At 40.0% G+C, this 16,611-nt stretch overlaps 1 protein-coding gene across 1 annotated transcript; it reads right to left on the bottom strand.

Moving 5' to 3' along the window:
* Positions 1 to 3,787: 3,787 nt before the first annotated feature.
* Positions 3,788 to 4,818, bottom strand: LOC121481529 (olfactory receptor 11G2-like). Its single transcript, XM_041738950.1, has one exon. The coding sequence runs from the start codon at positions 4,721 to 4,723 to the stop codon at positions 3,788 to 3,790; it is 936 nt and encodes a 311-aa protein (XP_041594884.1). The 5' UTR covers positions 4,724 to 4,818.
* Between the last annotated feature and the right edge of the window lie 11,793 nt (positions 4,819 to 16,611).

Raw genomic sequence — 16,611 nt, forward strand, 5'->3', positions numbered from 1 at the left:
GAGGTAGTTTATACATTTACATGAAAGGTAGTTACACTCAGCTACTCAACTTGCTTTCTTCACTCAGCAGGTATATCTTGGATGTCAACTATACTTCAAAAATAATAATAGGTCCCGAAATATACCTTGGAGATATTACATGACATTACATATCCCCAAGCTACTTCACATTTTATAAGATCAAAGACAGTATTCCATTGTATGACTGAACTGTAGCTTATTTAACTAGTCTGCTATTAATAGGAACTGACATTTTTTCTCAACATTTTGCTATTGCTGCAATACTGTAATGAATAGGGCAGCCCGGGTGGCTCAGCGGTTTGGCGCTGCCTTCAGCCCAGGGCCTGATCCTGGAGAACGGGGTCAAGTCCCACACCCGGCTCCCTGCATGGAGCCTGCTCCTCCCTCTGCCTGTGTCTCTGCCTGTCTGTGTGTGTCTCTCATGAACAAATAAATAAATAAATCTTAAAAAAATACTGTAATGAATATTCTTATATTTTCATCATTTCCCACATGTGTGAGAATATCTCTAGACTGAGGACCTTAGAAGTTGGATTGCTGGGTTGCAGGGTGTATGTCTTCTAAATTTTGATCAAAGTTGCCTAATTGTGCTGTATAAAATCTGTGAAATTTATTCTTCCACAAACAAGCACGAGAGAAGCCATTTCACCATTCTCAGCCACACAGTGCTTATCAAACTGCTTGATCTTTGTCACTCTGATGGGTTAAAGATGAAATTCCATTATAGGCTTATTGTACCTTTATCTTCTATGAATGAATTGGTGCTCTTTCCATATGTTTAAGAATATTTCCTGCATGTTGTCTATATCCTTTTGTTTATTTTCCTATTGGGATATTGTTCTGTTCTCTTACTGTTCATAGAGTTTTAAGTATTTTTTTTAAAAGATTTTATTTATTTATTCATGAGAGACACACACACACACACAGAGAGAGAGAGGTAGAGACACAGGCAGAGGGAGAAGAGAAGCAGGCTCCATGCAGGGAGCCTGATGTGGGACTCGATCCCAGGACTCCAGGATCATGCCCTGGGCCAAAGGCAGATGCCCAACCACTGAGCCACCCACGCATCCCAAGTTTTATGTATGTTAAGGAAACTTTAACTGGAAAATGATTGAGACTTCCTAAATTATTGATGGGAAAATAATTGAAAAGCCCTAAAGACAGAAATATAGGATTAGTTGGTAACAAAAAGCAACTAGTGAAAAGGGTGGTGAATAGGAAATTTTTGTTTTTTTACCAATAAAGCCATTATCCTCAACCTGCCACCCCTGATTCCCAACCTTCATTTTCTTTATCTGCAGATCAAGTCGTTGAATTGGTAAAGACATTTCAATATTAAAGTGATCTTTCATTTAGGATCTAGGAGGGAGTTCAAGGAAAACTAGTCCAAGTGACTATATACCTCTTGTGTAAATATTTTTGGTGACCTACAATTGCTGAGCTTCTCCTATACAGAAAAAAAAAGCCTAAATTTGTTCCCTGTGGTTCTAGTGTTACCTCTGATTTTACTGTAAGCAGGACTCCACTGCTTCCCCTTCTCTTTGGCAATCTAGAGCTGCTTGCAATAAAAAGAAGAGAAGGTCTGTACCCCAAACTTGTGTTTATGCTGGTCCCTGTACCCACATGCCTCTCACTTGTCTCTGCATTTTTGCTACAAGATCATGTTCAGCAAGGGAAGGAAGTGAGACCACGTGGAATTTAGATGCGATTGAAGCAAAGAAAAGAATTTCTCTGGTTATTGTTGTGACTAAGAAGTTTGTATCACACTAACCTTTCCACCAAAAGTGACCATGAAATCTGGACAGAAGCCCCAACACTGTCATTTGAGTCGCTGGAGAACAGTCAGCACAGGCAAGACTTCAGAGGACACAATTCCCAGAAGCAGAGGACAAGGAAACAAGTTCCACACTCACCTTGGGTGCTTCTTCCTGAGGACGTTTGACAATTCATTGGGTGACGGTGTCGTCTGGGGATATGGAGGCGCGTGGGAAAGAATGGAGGGAAGGAAGAGTGAAGTCTCTGTAGAAGGCAGTGATTTCTCTGCTGAGGAGATAAAGGATTTGGTGTTTGTGGCTACTAGAGAGGCTGGAGTTTGAGAAACAAACCCTGGAGAGAGGAAGACCACAGAGAAGTGAGGCTCCAAATATGATGCAATATCCCTTCAAGGCATTTTTTGATTTCCAAGCCACTAATGTGCAAGATGAGAGCCCAAGAAATACAGTAGAAGGTAAGAGTAGGAGTATAAAGCACTGAGCAGAGGTTTTAGGAGCACAGGGTTCACGGAGTGCAGAGTAGGAAGCCAGGGCACTAGAAGGGAGGGACCCTGTGAACTGTCCAGGCTTGCGGGTGAGACTCAGAAGGCTGTGTTCCTGGAGTACGAGTCGCCTTGCAGAAACAGAGGCAATTTTTATACCTAAATATAGTCCTTAAATGAGATCAAAATGATCTGTCTCTACTTTTTGTACTGCTACAAGAAAACTGAACCTCTGTTGATTTACTACACCAATTGTCTTCACAATTTTTGAAATATAATGTTTAGTTTCAATGTTAAAAAATTGCATGCTAATAAACAGGAGAAATGATCAAGAGCCAAGGGAAGAAGTAAACAGCAGATACATGCTTATAGGTGCTCGAGGTTTTCGGTCAGAACAAGGATGAATAATTATTGGAAAAAACTAGTTTTTTTTTTTGATGTTCAATATCTCTAATCATCAGGGGCAATGCAAATCAAAACCTCAATGATGTCACCTCACATCTGTCAGAATGGCTACGATAAATAACACAAGAAACGATGAGTGTTGCTGGCAAGGATGTGAAGAAAAAGGAGCCCTCATGCATGGTTGGCAGGGATGCAAACTGGTGCAGCCACCATGGAAAACAGTATGGAGGTTCCTCAAAAATTTAACAATAGAAATACCATATGATCTAGTAATCCCACTCTTGGATATTTAACCAGGGGAAATGAAAACGCCAACTCAAAATGATATACACATCCCTATGTTTATTGCTGCATTATTTATAACAGCCAAGACATGGAGCAACCTAAGTAACCATTAACAGACAAGTGGCTAAGGAAATATGCACAATGGAATAAATATTACACGGCCGCAAAAGGGTGGGATCTTGCCATTGGAGACAACATGGATGGAGATAGAAGGTATTTTGCTAAATGTATGTACTGCCAAAGCGAGCACGAGGGTATTTTGGTAAGTGAAATAAGTCAGAGAAAGATAAAACACCATATGATCCCACTCATAAATAGTATTTTATTTTATTTTATTTTTTTAAATAGTGTTTTAAAGCATGAATAAAGAAAAAGCAGAATTAAACTTATGAATACGCAGAATAATCTAATGGTTGCCAGTGGGGAGGAGGACGGGGTTGGACAAAATGAATGAAAATGCGAGGGAGATACAGACCTTCCCTTATGTGGGGAGTAAGTTGCAGGAATAAAAAGCCAGAGCATGAGGAATACAATCAATGACGGTGTAATAGTGATATAATGACACAGATGATAGCTACACTTGTTTCTTTAAAAAAATTTTTTTTGATAGCTGCACTTGTGATGACCATAGCATAACGTATAAACTTGTCAAATTGCTAAATTATATACCCCGAACTACTGTAATATTGTATGTCAACTATATTCAAATAAATAAAAAAACTAGTTTTTTTAACCTGAAAATAAATTAAATAAAATTTTATAAATAAGTTAAATATAATATTGAGCTCAAATTTCCCAAAAGCCTTTATTGATGAACACTTTTTATATTCCCAGAAGTTTCTTCAGGGCATGCTTCATATCTTTGTTCCTAAGACTGTATATCACAGGATTAAGGAGTGGGGTCACTACAGAATAAAACAGAGTGACGATCTTCTGTGTTCCAGCTTCATGCTCAGATGTTGGGCTCCCATACATGACGAGGACTGAGCCATAGAACAGTGAAACCACGGCCAGATGAGACCCACAGGTGGAGAAAGCCTTTCTTCGTCCAGCTGCGGAAGGGACTTTCAGGACTGCTCTTAGGACCAGAGTGTAGGATCCCATGATGAAGAGAAAGGGAATAATGAGGGGCAGAGGACTTAGAGTGGAGAAGACAAGCTCTACCACAGGAGCTTTTTTGCAAGTGAGCGCTAGAAGAGGACCTGGATCACATAGGAAGTGGTCAATGATCCTGGATCCACAGAAGGACATTTGGGAGATGATGATGATGGGAATCAAGAACCAGAAGAAACCAAGTACCCAGCAACTGACCACAAGACTGGTGCAGAGACGTCCTGTCATAATGGTTGGGTAGTGTAGAGGCCGGCAGATGGCAAGGTACCGATCAAACGCCATAATAGCCAAGAAAAAACATTCTGTAGAACCCAAGGAGAAGAAAAAGTAGAACTGGAGAAAGCACCCAGAGAAGGAGATGACCTTGGTGTCAGAGAGGAAGTTGGCCAGCATGTTGGGGACAGTGGAGGTGACGTACCAGATCTCTAGGAAGGAGAAGTTGGCGAGCAGGATGTACATGGGAGTGTGGAGTCTCTGGTCCCAGCGCACGGCACAGATGATAGACCCGTTGCCCATGAGGGTGAGGAGGTAGAGAACGGAGAAGAGCCCAAAGAGGAGGAGCTGCCCCTCCCTGGAGCAAGGGAAGCCCAGGAGGATGAAGCCGGAGATGGTGCTGGACGTGTTGGTGGTGCTGGAAACTTTCATGGGTCTGGGAGCGTGAACAGATGATTACATTATTGGATGGCAGTGTAAGGACAGCTGAGGGCCCAGGTTATATTTAAACCATCCTGGGAAAGAAAATAAAGTCCTATATGTTAATAGTTACATTTTTTTCTTTGAAACAAGTACTGAACTGGGTTGCTTTTTACTCTCATCGACATTTTCACTGTGGCCTCAAGATAACTTTGGTTAGAATTGATACGATCTTGAAGGAGAGTGTTATAGAGGTGTTTTAAGATTATATTAGACCTTATATTTAATAGAGTTTCTGTCTACCTACCTATTCTTACAAAATGGAGTTTTTTTCTATTTTTAAAGAGGTGACATCATTGCATTTGTGGCAGAAACTGAGAAACTAGTTATGTAGCACAAATGTGGAAGTTTTTGAATGACTTCTTTTACATTTTTGAAACTGGCCTTATTTAAAACTAAATGATTAAATTATTAATTTAATATTATATACCAATTTCTTGTGTAAAAAACACTCAAACCAACTGGAAGGAATTAGCCTTAGTTCCCGTTGTGTTAAAAGAGCAATTATAGATGGCCCATCCACAGTTGCCCAATGTGAGGAAATTGTCAATGGCCACGTTGAAACCGGTCTGTGTTTACCTGAAAAAGAGATATGAATTTTCCCAGTCTACTATTGTAGATATAATTCTAGTCTAATAATTCAAACTATGGATATTATTAATAACATGGAATTCTAAGTAATGGTGATTTGTAGGGGATGCAAAGCTAAAATCTTATTCCATTCCTCAGTAATTACTTAGGATGACCTCAAGACAAAGTGGTTGAGCAACAGAGAATCTGTGTCCCCCACCCCTGCTTTTATATTAAATCCATATTTTGCTTCTTGAAATTAGGCACAAGGAATAATAATTTCTTACTACTCCTAATAATTTCTAAGAATTTCTTTTTTAATTTTTATTTATATTTATTTATTTTTATTTTTTTCTAAGAATTTCTTACTGTGAGTTGTCAAGTTCTGAGGAAACTATAGGACCAAGAGTAAAAGAACCAGCACACGCTCCTTCTCGGGTACTGGGGTGGGCGCTTAGAGAGTTGGGACTGAGTAAGAATACAATTTGTATGTGTGCAGGTGCTGGGAGAGGGATGAGACTAGGGCAGTTATAACACAGTAAATACTTATTATTTTTAGGAAGATGTCTATTTATTTATTCGTGAGAGACACACAGAGGCAGAGACACAAGCAAAGGGAGAAGCAGGCTCCCTGTGGGGAGCCTGATGTGGGACTCGATCCCAGAACTCGAGGATCAAGACCTGAACCGAAGGCAGATGCTCAACCACTGAGCCACCCAGGTGCCTTAATAAATAGATATTTTTAAAGACCTTCTCTGGGTCATTTTAAACTCAGGATCTTCTGATTCTGATGGCAGGGGGATTTTTGGTGCTGATAAAATGTCCACAGACCTACCTGACTCTATTTAACATATATAAACTGGAATGGGGTTTAATGGACTCTGCTAGATTCACGCACAAGAACTTCCATTTCCTAGAAGTCTTTTCCTTTTCTGCCTTTAAATTCATTTGTCTCCAAAAATTTCTGAGACTACACAGAGATCATTTAAGAAGGGGAGTTGGAAGCAGACAACAGAGAGTGTAACCCCTGTAGTTTTTACCTGCTGATGCTGTCCGTCTTGCTGGAGAATAAATTTTGGATGTTTTTTTTTCTTTCACCCCCCCCCCCAAAATAAATAAAGTCGCTCTGTCCCAGCTTCACTCGTGACTGAGGACACTAAGCACTTTGCCTTTTCTGAAGTGTCCCCTGCTCTGTGTTTTCAAGGTTGCGCTGTAGTCACAGGCGGCCACTCATCGGTAAAGGATGAAAACAGGGACACACAGAAAGCATTCTGCTAGGGGTAAAGGTCCTTCATAGAGTCAAAAAAAAAAAAAAGATTAAGTCTATAAGTCTAGTACCAATTTAGAGGAAGGTAACTGAATTTGATAAAAAACAATAGCTACTAATAGTAATTGATAACAAATAGTGATTAGTATTTTTGACCAGAGTTGTTTTGCTCTATTTCTGAAATTTCATTTTAGGAAAAAGCATCTGCTCAACAATCTAATAATTGGTCCTTGAATTAAATGCCTAAGAACTCTTTTTTCCCCCCCGGGCAGAGCTTATTTCAGTGTAGTATTTCTTCCCTTTCTTTTACCCTCACATCTAATTCATCAGCAATTTCTGTTCATTTGTTTCCAGAATAAGTCTCAGGCTCACCCACTTCTCTGTAGTTCAAGCTGCTTTCTTCTCTGCTGGACTGCCGTGATGCTGTCCCGCTTCCTGCTTCTACCCTTGCCCTCTACAGCCTGCCATCCATGCCACAGCCAGAGGGACTGTTTAAAAAAGCAAAATCAGATCAGTCCTTTTTCTTGCACACAGACTTCAATTAACTCCCCAAAGCACGTAAAGTAAGATCTCCAAACCAGGGTCTTTTTATTTTTAATTAATTAATTAATATTATTTTTTTCAAACCAGGGTCTTTGATTTGACTCTGCTTAACATCTCCAACCTCATCTCATGATGCTGTGAGTCAAACACACACACATATACACACTTTCTCTGTACTTTGTCCCTTGTACACCCCCCCCGAAACATACACTGTTGTGCAAAGGAGGCGCACACACACCTTCACTAACACAAGGACTTCAAATATAAAATAGGGTTCAACAGGCAGAGGGGCTGCGAAATGTGCCCCTCTCTGTGCTCACCTCCCTGGGAGGTGCACGTATTTGGGTTATACCCACACTAGCCAGCATTTCAGTAAAGATGGATCCATTTCTGTAATGTTTTATACCAAGGGTCAGTAAATTTTCTCTTAAAAATTTTGGCTTGCCAGGGCACCTGGGTGGCTCATTCAGTTAAGTGTCTGTCTTCAGCTCAGGCCAGGATCCTGCAATCCTGGGATGGAGCCTGCTTCTCCTTCTCCCTGTGTTCTCTCTCTCTCCAATCAATCAATCAAACAATCAATCAATCAATCTATTTATCTTGAAAAAAATTGGCTTGCAGGCCATGTCGTCTCTGTCACAACTGCTCACCTTTGCTGTTGTGTGAAAGTTAACTACAGACAATACCTAGAAGAATGCACATGGCTGTGTTCCAATAAACTGTCATCTGTGTCCACTGAAATTTGAATTTCATATAACTATCATGCATTACAGAATGTTTTTCTTATTTTGATTTTAAAATTCAAGATAAAAACATAAAAATTCTTAGTTCACTGGCCATACAAAAACAGGCAGCAGGCGAGATTTGTTCCATTGGTCATAGTTTACTGACTCCTGCTCTTCATGTTGATAAGCAGGACGGCAAGGGCCTCCATTTGACTGGGACAATGGCAACGCGCTCCAGCAATAATGCCTTTTAAGAAAAAGGAGGGTCAGCTGGGATGAACTGTATGGACAGCTCTCAGCTAAATTACAAAAATGAGTCTAAAAAGCTATCAGGATTTGCCTTTTTCTGTCTCTACACACGCACACACACACACTCACATATATGCACATAATGGTTCAGAGATACAACACTGGCCTTCTTCTGGCTTCTAGAAGCAATCAAGTACTTTCCTGCCTCAGGGTTTTTGTTTTTGTCTTGCACTCTTTAAATCCAGTGCTCAGGGATCCCTGGGTGGCGCAGCGGTTTGGCGCCTGCCTTTGGCCCAGGGCGCGATCCTGGAGACCCGGGATCAAATCCCATGTCTGGCTCCCGGTGCATGGAGCCTGCTTCTCCCTCTGCCTTTATCTCTGCCTTGTCTCTGCCTCTCTCTCTATATATGACTATCATAAATAAATAATAAAAGAAATTTAAATCCAGTGCTCAGGGGCCCCTGGGTGTCTCAGCCAGTTGAGCGTCTGTCTTCAGCTCAGGTCTTGATATTTGGGTTCCGGGATTGAGTCCTGCATCGGGCTCCCTGTTCAGTGGGGAGTCTGCTTCTCCCTCTTTCTCTGTGATCTCTCTCTCTCTCCTAAATAAATAAATACAATCTTAAAAAAAAAAAATCCAGTGCCCAGCACAGTCTGAAGAAAATAGTATTTTGTAAATCTTTGTCAAAGAAATGAATATCTACATTGATTGGTACCGAGAATATGGGTAGATGATAGGTAGATAAGTATTTACCAGTTACTTCATTTAAACTTCAAAGATCCTGTGAGATGAAATTTTAGGAAATAAAATGTAGAAGAAAGACTCCAAATGGCCTAAGACTACCAGAGCATTGGCCCAAACTTGAGAGGAATTCCATTCAAAGGAAGCAATGCGAGATGGAATGTTCTGGGTGGTAGGACATGTTCCACCCAAGACCCAGAGTTTCCTAACTGCTAAAGACAGTTGCAGTCCCACCGCTCTGGGTATTGAGGTAGGGATGGAAATTCTAGATTTAGTGTCACAACAGAGCTGCTTAGTGGCTCTAGTGGAGTTTTTAAAAAAATATTTATAAGCTTTGATTTCTTTATATGGAAAGGCAGTAGCAGCATATAACTTTTAATCACTTTTTATTATAAAATGCTTACTCCTGTTCCAAGTACAGCAGTACTGTACACGCTGTGAAGACTCAATGGGTCTAGAGGTGATATTTTAGTCACATTTATGTCTCAGATAAAATATCAGTTGGGCAGATTGTTTCTTATACCTGAAGCCAAAAGATCCAAGCCAACTATCTTTCAGGGCAATTCTCCAACTTTGAGAGTAGGACAGAGCTACTCTAGAAAACAAGAAGCGCGTGAAGAATGCTTCTCTTGTGCCATCACCGTTTCGTGCTGGACCTCAGGAAATTGCCAGTGGACGGAAAAAAAAGGTATCTCTAACAAGACTGCATTGTCACTCACCTTTTATTAGTTGGCTGCTCTGTGCAGAGAGCGGCAACGCTTACTTGGTGTGGGGCTTTGGTGGATGGCAGGAAGGTTCTCCAGACTCAGCTCTAGGAGGTGCTGCATCAGACGCATGCCCGTGTGGACCTGTGTTGGGGCTGTCAGAGCTGTGTTAGGTATTCAGGATCTTAGACTGGGTTAAGACAAAGCCAAACAAAATAACTTATACTCTCTCACTTTCATTATATCTTGAAAAAGTTGGGCTAGACTAGACCCCATCTAGGACGGCCAGGTCCTGAGCTGTAGGATGAGAGAAATATTTCTTTGATATTTTGCTTTTTTCTTAAGGCAGGCCCAAGCAGACACGGTGTACGGGGGCACTGTTGGCTGCTCTCATAGTGGCATGTCTCTCTGCTTCATCTGGTTTGGGCAGATTGTCACATCTGTTCCATTTCTGCAAAGTCCTTGAAGATAGGAACAGTGTTCTCATTGACGAGAAGTGACAGGCAGCTAAGCATAGGAGAAAGCAAAGGATTTGGAGTAAGGGGGCTACAGCTTGAATCACCAGCTGCGGACACGTTGTCAACTATATAAATTTCTCAGTTTGTTCATCTATAAAACTGGCAAAGTAACACTTCCACCAAAGAATTTGGGATTCTGAACGAGATAATATGTGGAAGAAACTTACATAGGTCCTGACACAAAAATGGTTAGGAATTAGCTATATGATATGTGCCTGAAGCAAAGTGGAAGGGGACCTCATTTAGGGGGTAGTAGTTTTTGTGGTTCTTTTATGTTTATTTTCTTCGTGAAGCAGCACATCATCCTTTTCAAGGGCACAAATGGGGAACCCAAACCTGAGGATTCTTTTACAGTGTCTGGTCTTCCTGAAGAGGAAAGCAGGTATCCTCCACAATAACCATCAATGAGTGGAGGTGTGGAAGTAGGGTGAGGTCTTGTGTTTGTTGGAGGCAGGAGAGGCTACAAGCAGAGAGTCCAGGGAGGGAGCCCTACTCCGTGGGGATCACCTTTGCACTTCTAGAAAGAGAATGGTGTCAAGAGACTGTTCTGTGCTAGTTCTTTTCTTCCCCTGGGGCCTGCCTTCTCTGGAGACCCTGATACCTTCCACCTTTGTTTTCTAGTGGGGCAGAAAATATTATCCTTTTCCAGCCCCAAGCTTCTCAGGGATGACATGAGACTAGTTACTCTCCAAACTCACTCAGGGGACCCGCGCCTGCCCAGGAGAGAGTCCACCAAAGGAACACAGGTGTGGTGGCTTCATGCAGGAAGCTACTCCAACTCCAGTGAGTGATATGAATCATGGGTTTTAGGGACAGAACCTTCTGGGATTTTCCAAAAATGAGAGATGGAGGAAGATGTGATGAGATCTCAGGCATAAAGGGCTGTGCAGTTTCAGCAGAAATTGATCTTCTTGGCTCCTACCTGGTTCCTTTACAGATCTCTTCCTTTCCTGTTTGTGGTTGGGCTCTGTGAGCCTCCAGCAGCCGAATCTCAGGGCACACTTCCAGGTCCAAGAGAGGCTAGAACAGAGCATTTCGTAGTTCCGCTCCCGCAGTTGCCTTTGGGAGTTACGCTCTGGGCCTTCCCCATCTCTGGTGGAGTGCAGCTCTTCCCGCAGGACGCAGTCTCTGTGCCTCTGTCTCCAACTGTGGAAGGAGTTTCACCTAAAGAATCATTAGCTGATTGTTTCTTTTGCTGTGCAGAAGCTTCTTATCTTGATGAAGTCCCAATAATTCATTTTTGCTCTTCTTTCTCTTGCCTTCATGGATGTATCTTGCAAGAAGTTGCTGTGGCCAAGTTCAAAAAGGGTGTTGCCTGTGTTCTCCTCTAGGATTTTGATGGAATCTGGTCTCACATTTAGATCTTTCATCCATTTTGAGGTTATCTTTGTGTCTGGTGAAAGAGAGTGGTCTAGTTTCATTCTTCTGCACGTGGCTGTCCAATGTTCCCAGCACCATTTATTGAAGAGACTGTCTTTTTTCCGGTGGATAGTCTTTCCTCCTTTGTCGAATACTAGTTGACCATAAAGTTGACCATAAATCCACTTTTGGATTCTCTATTCTGTTCCACTGACCTATGTGTCTGTTTTTATATTCCTCAGCCATTAGAAATGACAAATACCCACCATTTGCTTCGACGGGGATGGACCTGGAGGGTATGATGCTGAGTGAACTAAGTCAATCAGAGAAGGACAAACATTATATGATCTCATTCATTTGGGGAATATAAAAAATAGTGAAAGGGAATAAAGGGGAAAGGAGAAAAAATGAGTTGGAAATATCAGAAAGGGAGACAGAACACAAGAGACTCCTAACTCTGGGAAATGAACTAGGGGTGGGGGAAGGAGAGGTAGGCAGGGGGTGGGGGCGACTGGGTGATGGGCACTGAGGGGGACACTTGACGGGATGAGCACTGGGTGTTATTCTATATGTTGGCAAATTGAACACCAATAAAAATAAATTTATTAAAAATAAGACTTATTAGTTCATTTTGCTTCTTTGTTTGAACAGCTTTAGTGTTTCCCTCTGTCCACTACACAGGATTCAAAACTGACAAACAGGAACACCTACAATTCAGTCTAATATTATTATTCCTACGGTGATTTTCCTTTTCCCCACCATTTCTTACAGATGTCTTTGCGCCATGGCCACATCCAGCTACTTAGGCATGCGATGGAGTGAATACTTTCACCCTCTGAAAAGTAGACAAGAACACCGCACTGATGACTTTAAACCCTGTGGTGTGAGGTACCCGGGGAGATTAATTTATTCATGCAGATGAAGAGAGCTAATTCACGAAGTGTCCTCTTTGTATTCTTTGTATTCCTTTTTCTTTGCTTTTGTTAGCCTCTCTTCTCATTGACGCCCCCCCTCCCCCCGCCCACAGCCCAGGTATCTTCTCCCAGAATTCTTGGAGGTGAAATAAATCAGTCAGAGAAAGGCAAATACCCTATGATTTCACTCATATGTGGAATTTAAGAAACAAAACACATGAATCTAGGGGAAGGGAAGGAGAACTAACATAAGATAAAAAGAGAGAGGGAGACAAACCATAAGAGACTCTTAGCTATAGGGAAAAAACTGAGGGTTGCTGGAGGGGTGGTGGGTGGGGGTATGGAGTAGATGGGTGATGGGCATTAAGGTGGGCACTTAATGTAATGAGCAATGGGTGTTATATGCAACTGAGGAATCATTAAATTTTACCCCTGAAACTAATAATACACTATATGTTAGCTAAATTGAATTTAAATAAAAAAAATTAAAGAATGGATTAGGATGTTAACAGGCAAATCACAGTCGAGAAAATCCATTGATTAATGACATAAGAAAAAAATGCTCAATCTTACCACTATTAAAAGAAATGCCAATGACCTTCATTACCAATGGGCTATCTCTTCTGAGGCAGACTGGGAAAGTTTAAAGCCTTTATAATTGTTTCTAGGGGCAAATAGGATATTTAGAAAGATGGTGGAAACGTGATTGTGAATAGCATTGAGTGAAAGCAATATAACAATATCTATTATGTGTACTACTCTTTGGCCTGAAAGTATACTCCTGGAAACATCTCCCATAAAAAGAAAGACATAAGCAGTTTAGAGCATGTGTGTGTGTGTGTGTGTGTGTGTGTGTGTGTGTGTGTGTTGCATCATTGTTTATATGAACAACGATAGGAAGTGAAGTTAATGGATATAAGTAGACAAATAGCTGAGTAAATTTTGCTAATTTTGTCCAATTAAATGGCTAATAAGAAGAATGAGTTAAAATTTGTAGTAGGTGACTTTGAAGGAACCCATCAATATAATGCTAAGTGAAAAAAACTCAAGATATAAAGAAGTTTATATATTTCCATATTTTAAGACAGTTGTACTGTCTTAAAAAATTTAGGGGAGTATATGTGTATATTGTGCATAGTTATAGAAGGTATATGTGGCATGTAAATATGTGACAGTGCATGTCTCTGTGTGTATAAATATATAATTAGATGGATATGGAGAATAACATAGAAGGATATATATTAGGTTATTAATATTCTTATTGAATAGAGTATAAGGTGGTTGTGAGGAGAAGTGGGGTAGGAGTTGTGGGAGGAAGTAAATAAAGAAAGAGTAAAGAAAAGTAAAGAAAATAGTGAAGAATGCCTTCCTTGAGACAGCATGTCTGTTGTGACCATACACATAAAACTATATGGTGTGTATAAATTATATATACATTAATATAAGTTATAAACTATATATAATATGCATATGCAAATAGATATGTCTGAGGAGTTGGTTACCTAAAATTCAATAATAGTTGTCTTAGGATAGGGGTGATTTGTTTATATTCATTTATACTTTATTGTTTAAAAATATTTATAATGAACAAGTGTTGGGTAAGTAAGAAAAGGATTAAGATGTTTTCATTATAAAAATAATTGCAATATTAAAAATGCATATTGAGTAGAGAAAACTGATTTTACTTTGAGATATAATGCTGAATGTAAAGGGCAGGGCAAAGGGCTGATGCAGTTTCTATCTCTTATGGTTCCTGCTCTAAAGGAAATCAGATGGGCTATTTGAGTTTCCGCGTCCCTTGAAGAATAATTTTTTTAAAAAGATTTTATTTACTCATTCATAAGAGACACACAGAGAAATGCAGAGACATAGGCAGAGGGAGAAGCAGGTTCCCTGTGGGGAACCTAATATGGGACTTGATCCCAGGCCCCTAGGAACATGCCCTGAGCCAAAGGCAGATGCTCAACCACTGAGCCACCCAGGTGCCCCTTGAAGAATGATTTCCACATTTTAGTTATACAATATAACTTTTATTTGCACATGTTGTTTCTTAAAAATGTTTTTTGATTTTAATTTTTGTCATATTTTATATTCAGACTTTTGCCTGCAATTGCAGTAGATTGGAGAACATGAGTTGGACTATAGGAGCTTCACAGACCCTTCCTAGAAACACTCCTGACCTCTATCTTACTGTGACCCTGTAGACCATGAGCTATAGTTAATTGTGTGGAAATAGTTCACTTTCCTGCTCTTTTGCCCTTCATCTCTCCCTGCTTTGCACACACTATTCTCCAGCTGACTTCTATAGCAACTAATATCTCTCTTGGTCATAACTTATCTCACAATTTAACTTTTTTTTCCATCATAAGCTGTCAACTCCATGGGGGGCTGAAATGTGACTTATTCTCCTTATTTGATTCATTTCCTGGCTCTGTACCTGACACACTGAAAGTATTAATTAAATGTTTGTTTTTTCAAAAGATTTAATTAATTAATTAATTAATTTATTTATTTAAGAGAGACAGAGAGAGAGAGAGAGAGAGAATGTGTATACTGTGAGTGGGAGAAAGGGCAAAGGGAAATGGAGAAAAGCAGACTCCCCACTAAGTGAGAAGCCCCACACAGGACTTAATTCCATGGCCCTGAGATCATGACCTAAGCCTTGAAATCAAGAGTCAGACATTTAGCTGACTGAGCCATCCCTCATTAAACGTTGCTTAATGAATGAGTAAACAGTAAAACCTATAAATAGTTCTGAAAAGAGACTAGGTATAACTTTAACACAGTTTATTTCCTCCTACAAATCCTCAGATGACAGAGTAATTCCCATGTTTTCTCTCCAGGACTAAGAAGTCTGAATGAAATGATATCTGTGGGCTCTTAGATCCTAGCCCCTTCATATGGTATGGAGGGCAGCTTGCTTTTTAGGCTCCTCAAGGAACTCAGGAATCATGCGGGAACTGTTCCTCAGGATCCAATTCGTAGAAAATTTGCCAGTAGAGATGACATCATCATTATCATCATCAACAATAAAATTTTGTATCCAAGATACTAAGAGTACCTAGTGCAAGTAAATCTCTTCCTTTCTCTTGTATCTAAGACACCCTCCATCCTTTCTGCCAGGGGAAACCACTGTTAGGTTTCACATCTATCCTTTGAAAGATAGTCTATCCTTTCTTTTTTTTTTTTAATTTTTTTTTTTATTTATGATAGTCACAGAGAGAGAGAGAGAGAGAGAGAGAGAGAGGGGCAGAGACACAGGCAAAGGGAGAAGCAGGCTCCATGCACCGGGAGCCCGATGTGGGATTCGATCCCGGGTCTCCAGGATCGCGCCCTGGGCCAAAGACAGGCGCCAAACCGCTGCGCCACCCAGGGATCCCTAGTCTATCCTTTCTAATAAAAAAATGAGCACATAAATTTATAATTTTATACATAAATGACAGCTCACAAACTATACATCATTTATTCACTTAACAATATAACTTGTAGGTGGTTCCATATCTGTACATCTAAAACTCCCTCATTTAAAAAATGCTATATCATTTTGCATTGCATGGGCACATCATAAGTTATCTAAACAGGTCTCAACAAATGGACAAGTACATGGTTTCCAGTAATTTGCTGTTGCAATAATGAATATTCTGCATGCGTATTTTCACATACGTATGATTATATAGACTGTACTTAGAAGCGAGTGCAATTGCTGGGTTAATGGATACTGTGCTTTTATTCATCTTTTATTTTTATTTATTTATTTTTTTGATACTGTGCTTTTAAACGTTTTTAAAATTGTCTGTAATTTATTCTAAGTAGAAATTGCACCAGTTTACATTTCTATTAATAATATATATTTCTCCCTCCCCAGATGAAAGACTATTTGATAGCTGCACATCTGAATGCCACAAAATGCTTTCTTATAGTTTATTATGTATTTCTTTCTTTATGAATAGAAAGAGCAGCTGTTTAAAATGTAAAAAGATTTTTCTGTGCATTATAAACTTATGACCAGAGCAAGTCCCTCAAAATTTCCATTCTCCAGCTTCTTAATCTATAAGATGAGGGAATTGGATAATGTCTCTGAGTTCTTTCTTGCTCTGATGATTCTAGGAAAAGTACAAATCACCACAATGAATAAGTTCAGTAATAGGATGAGAAATTCTCAGAGTGGTATTAGTTATTAATTTTTTTCACCTGAAAAACTATGAAAGTGGGCCAGTTACTCAAAGATTTTTTTAAAAATGAAGGTCAAAATTTT

This window comes from Vulpes lagopus, chromosome 23, assembly GCF_018345385.1.
Source record: "Vulpes lagopus strain Blue_001 chromosome 23, ASM1834538v1, whole genome shotgun sequence".
Classification (NCBI taxonomy): domain Eukaryota; kingdom Metazoa; phylum Chordata; class Mammalia; order Carnivora; family Canidae; genus Vulpes; species Vulpes lagopus.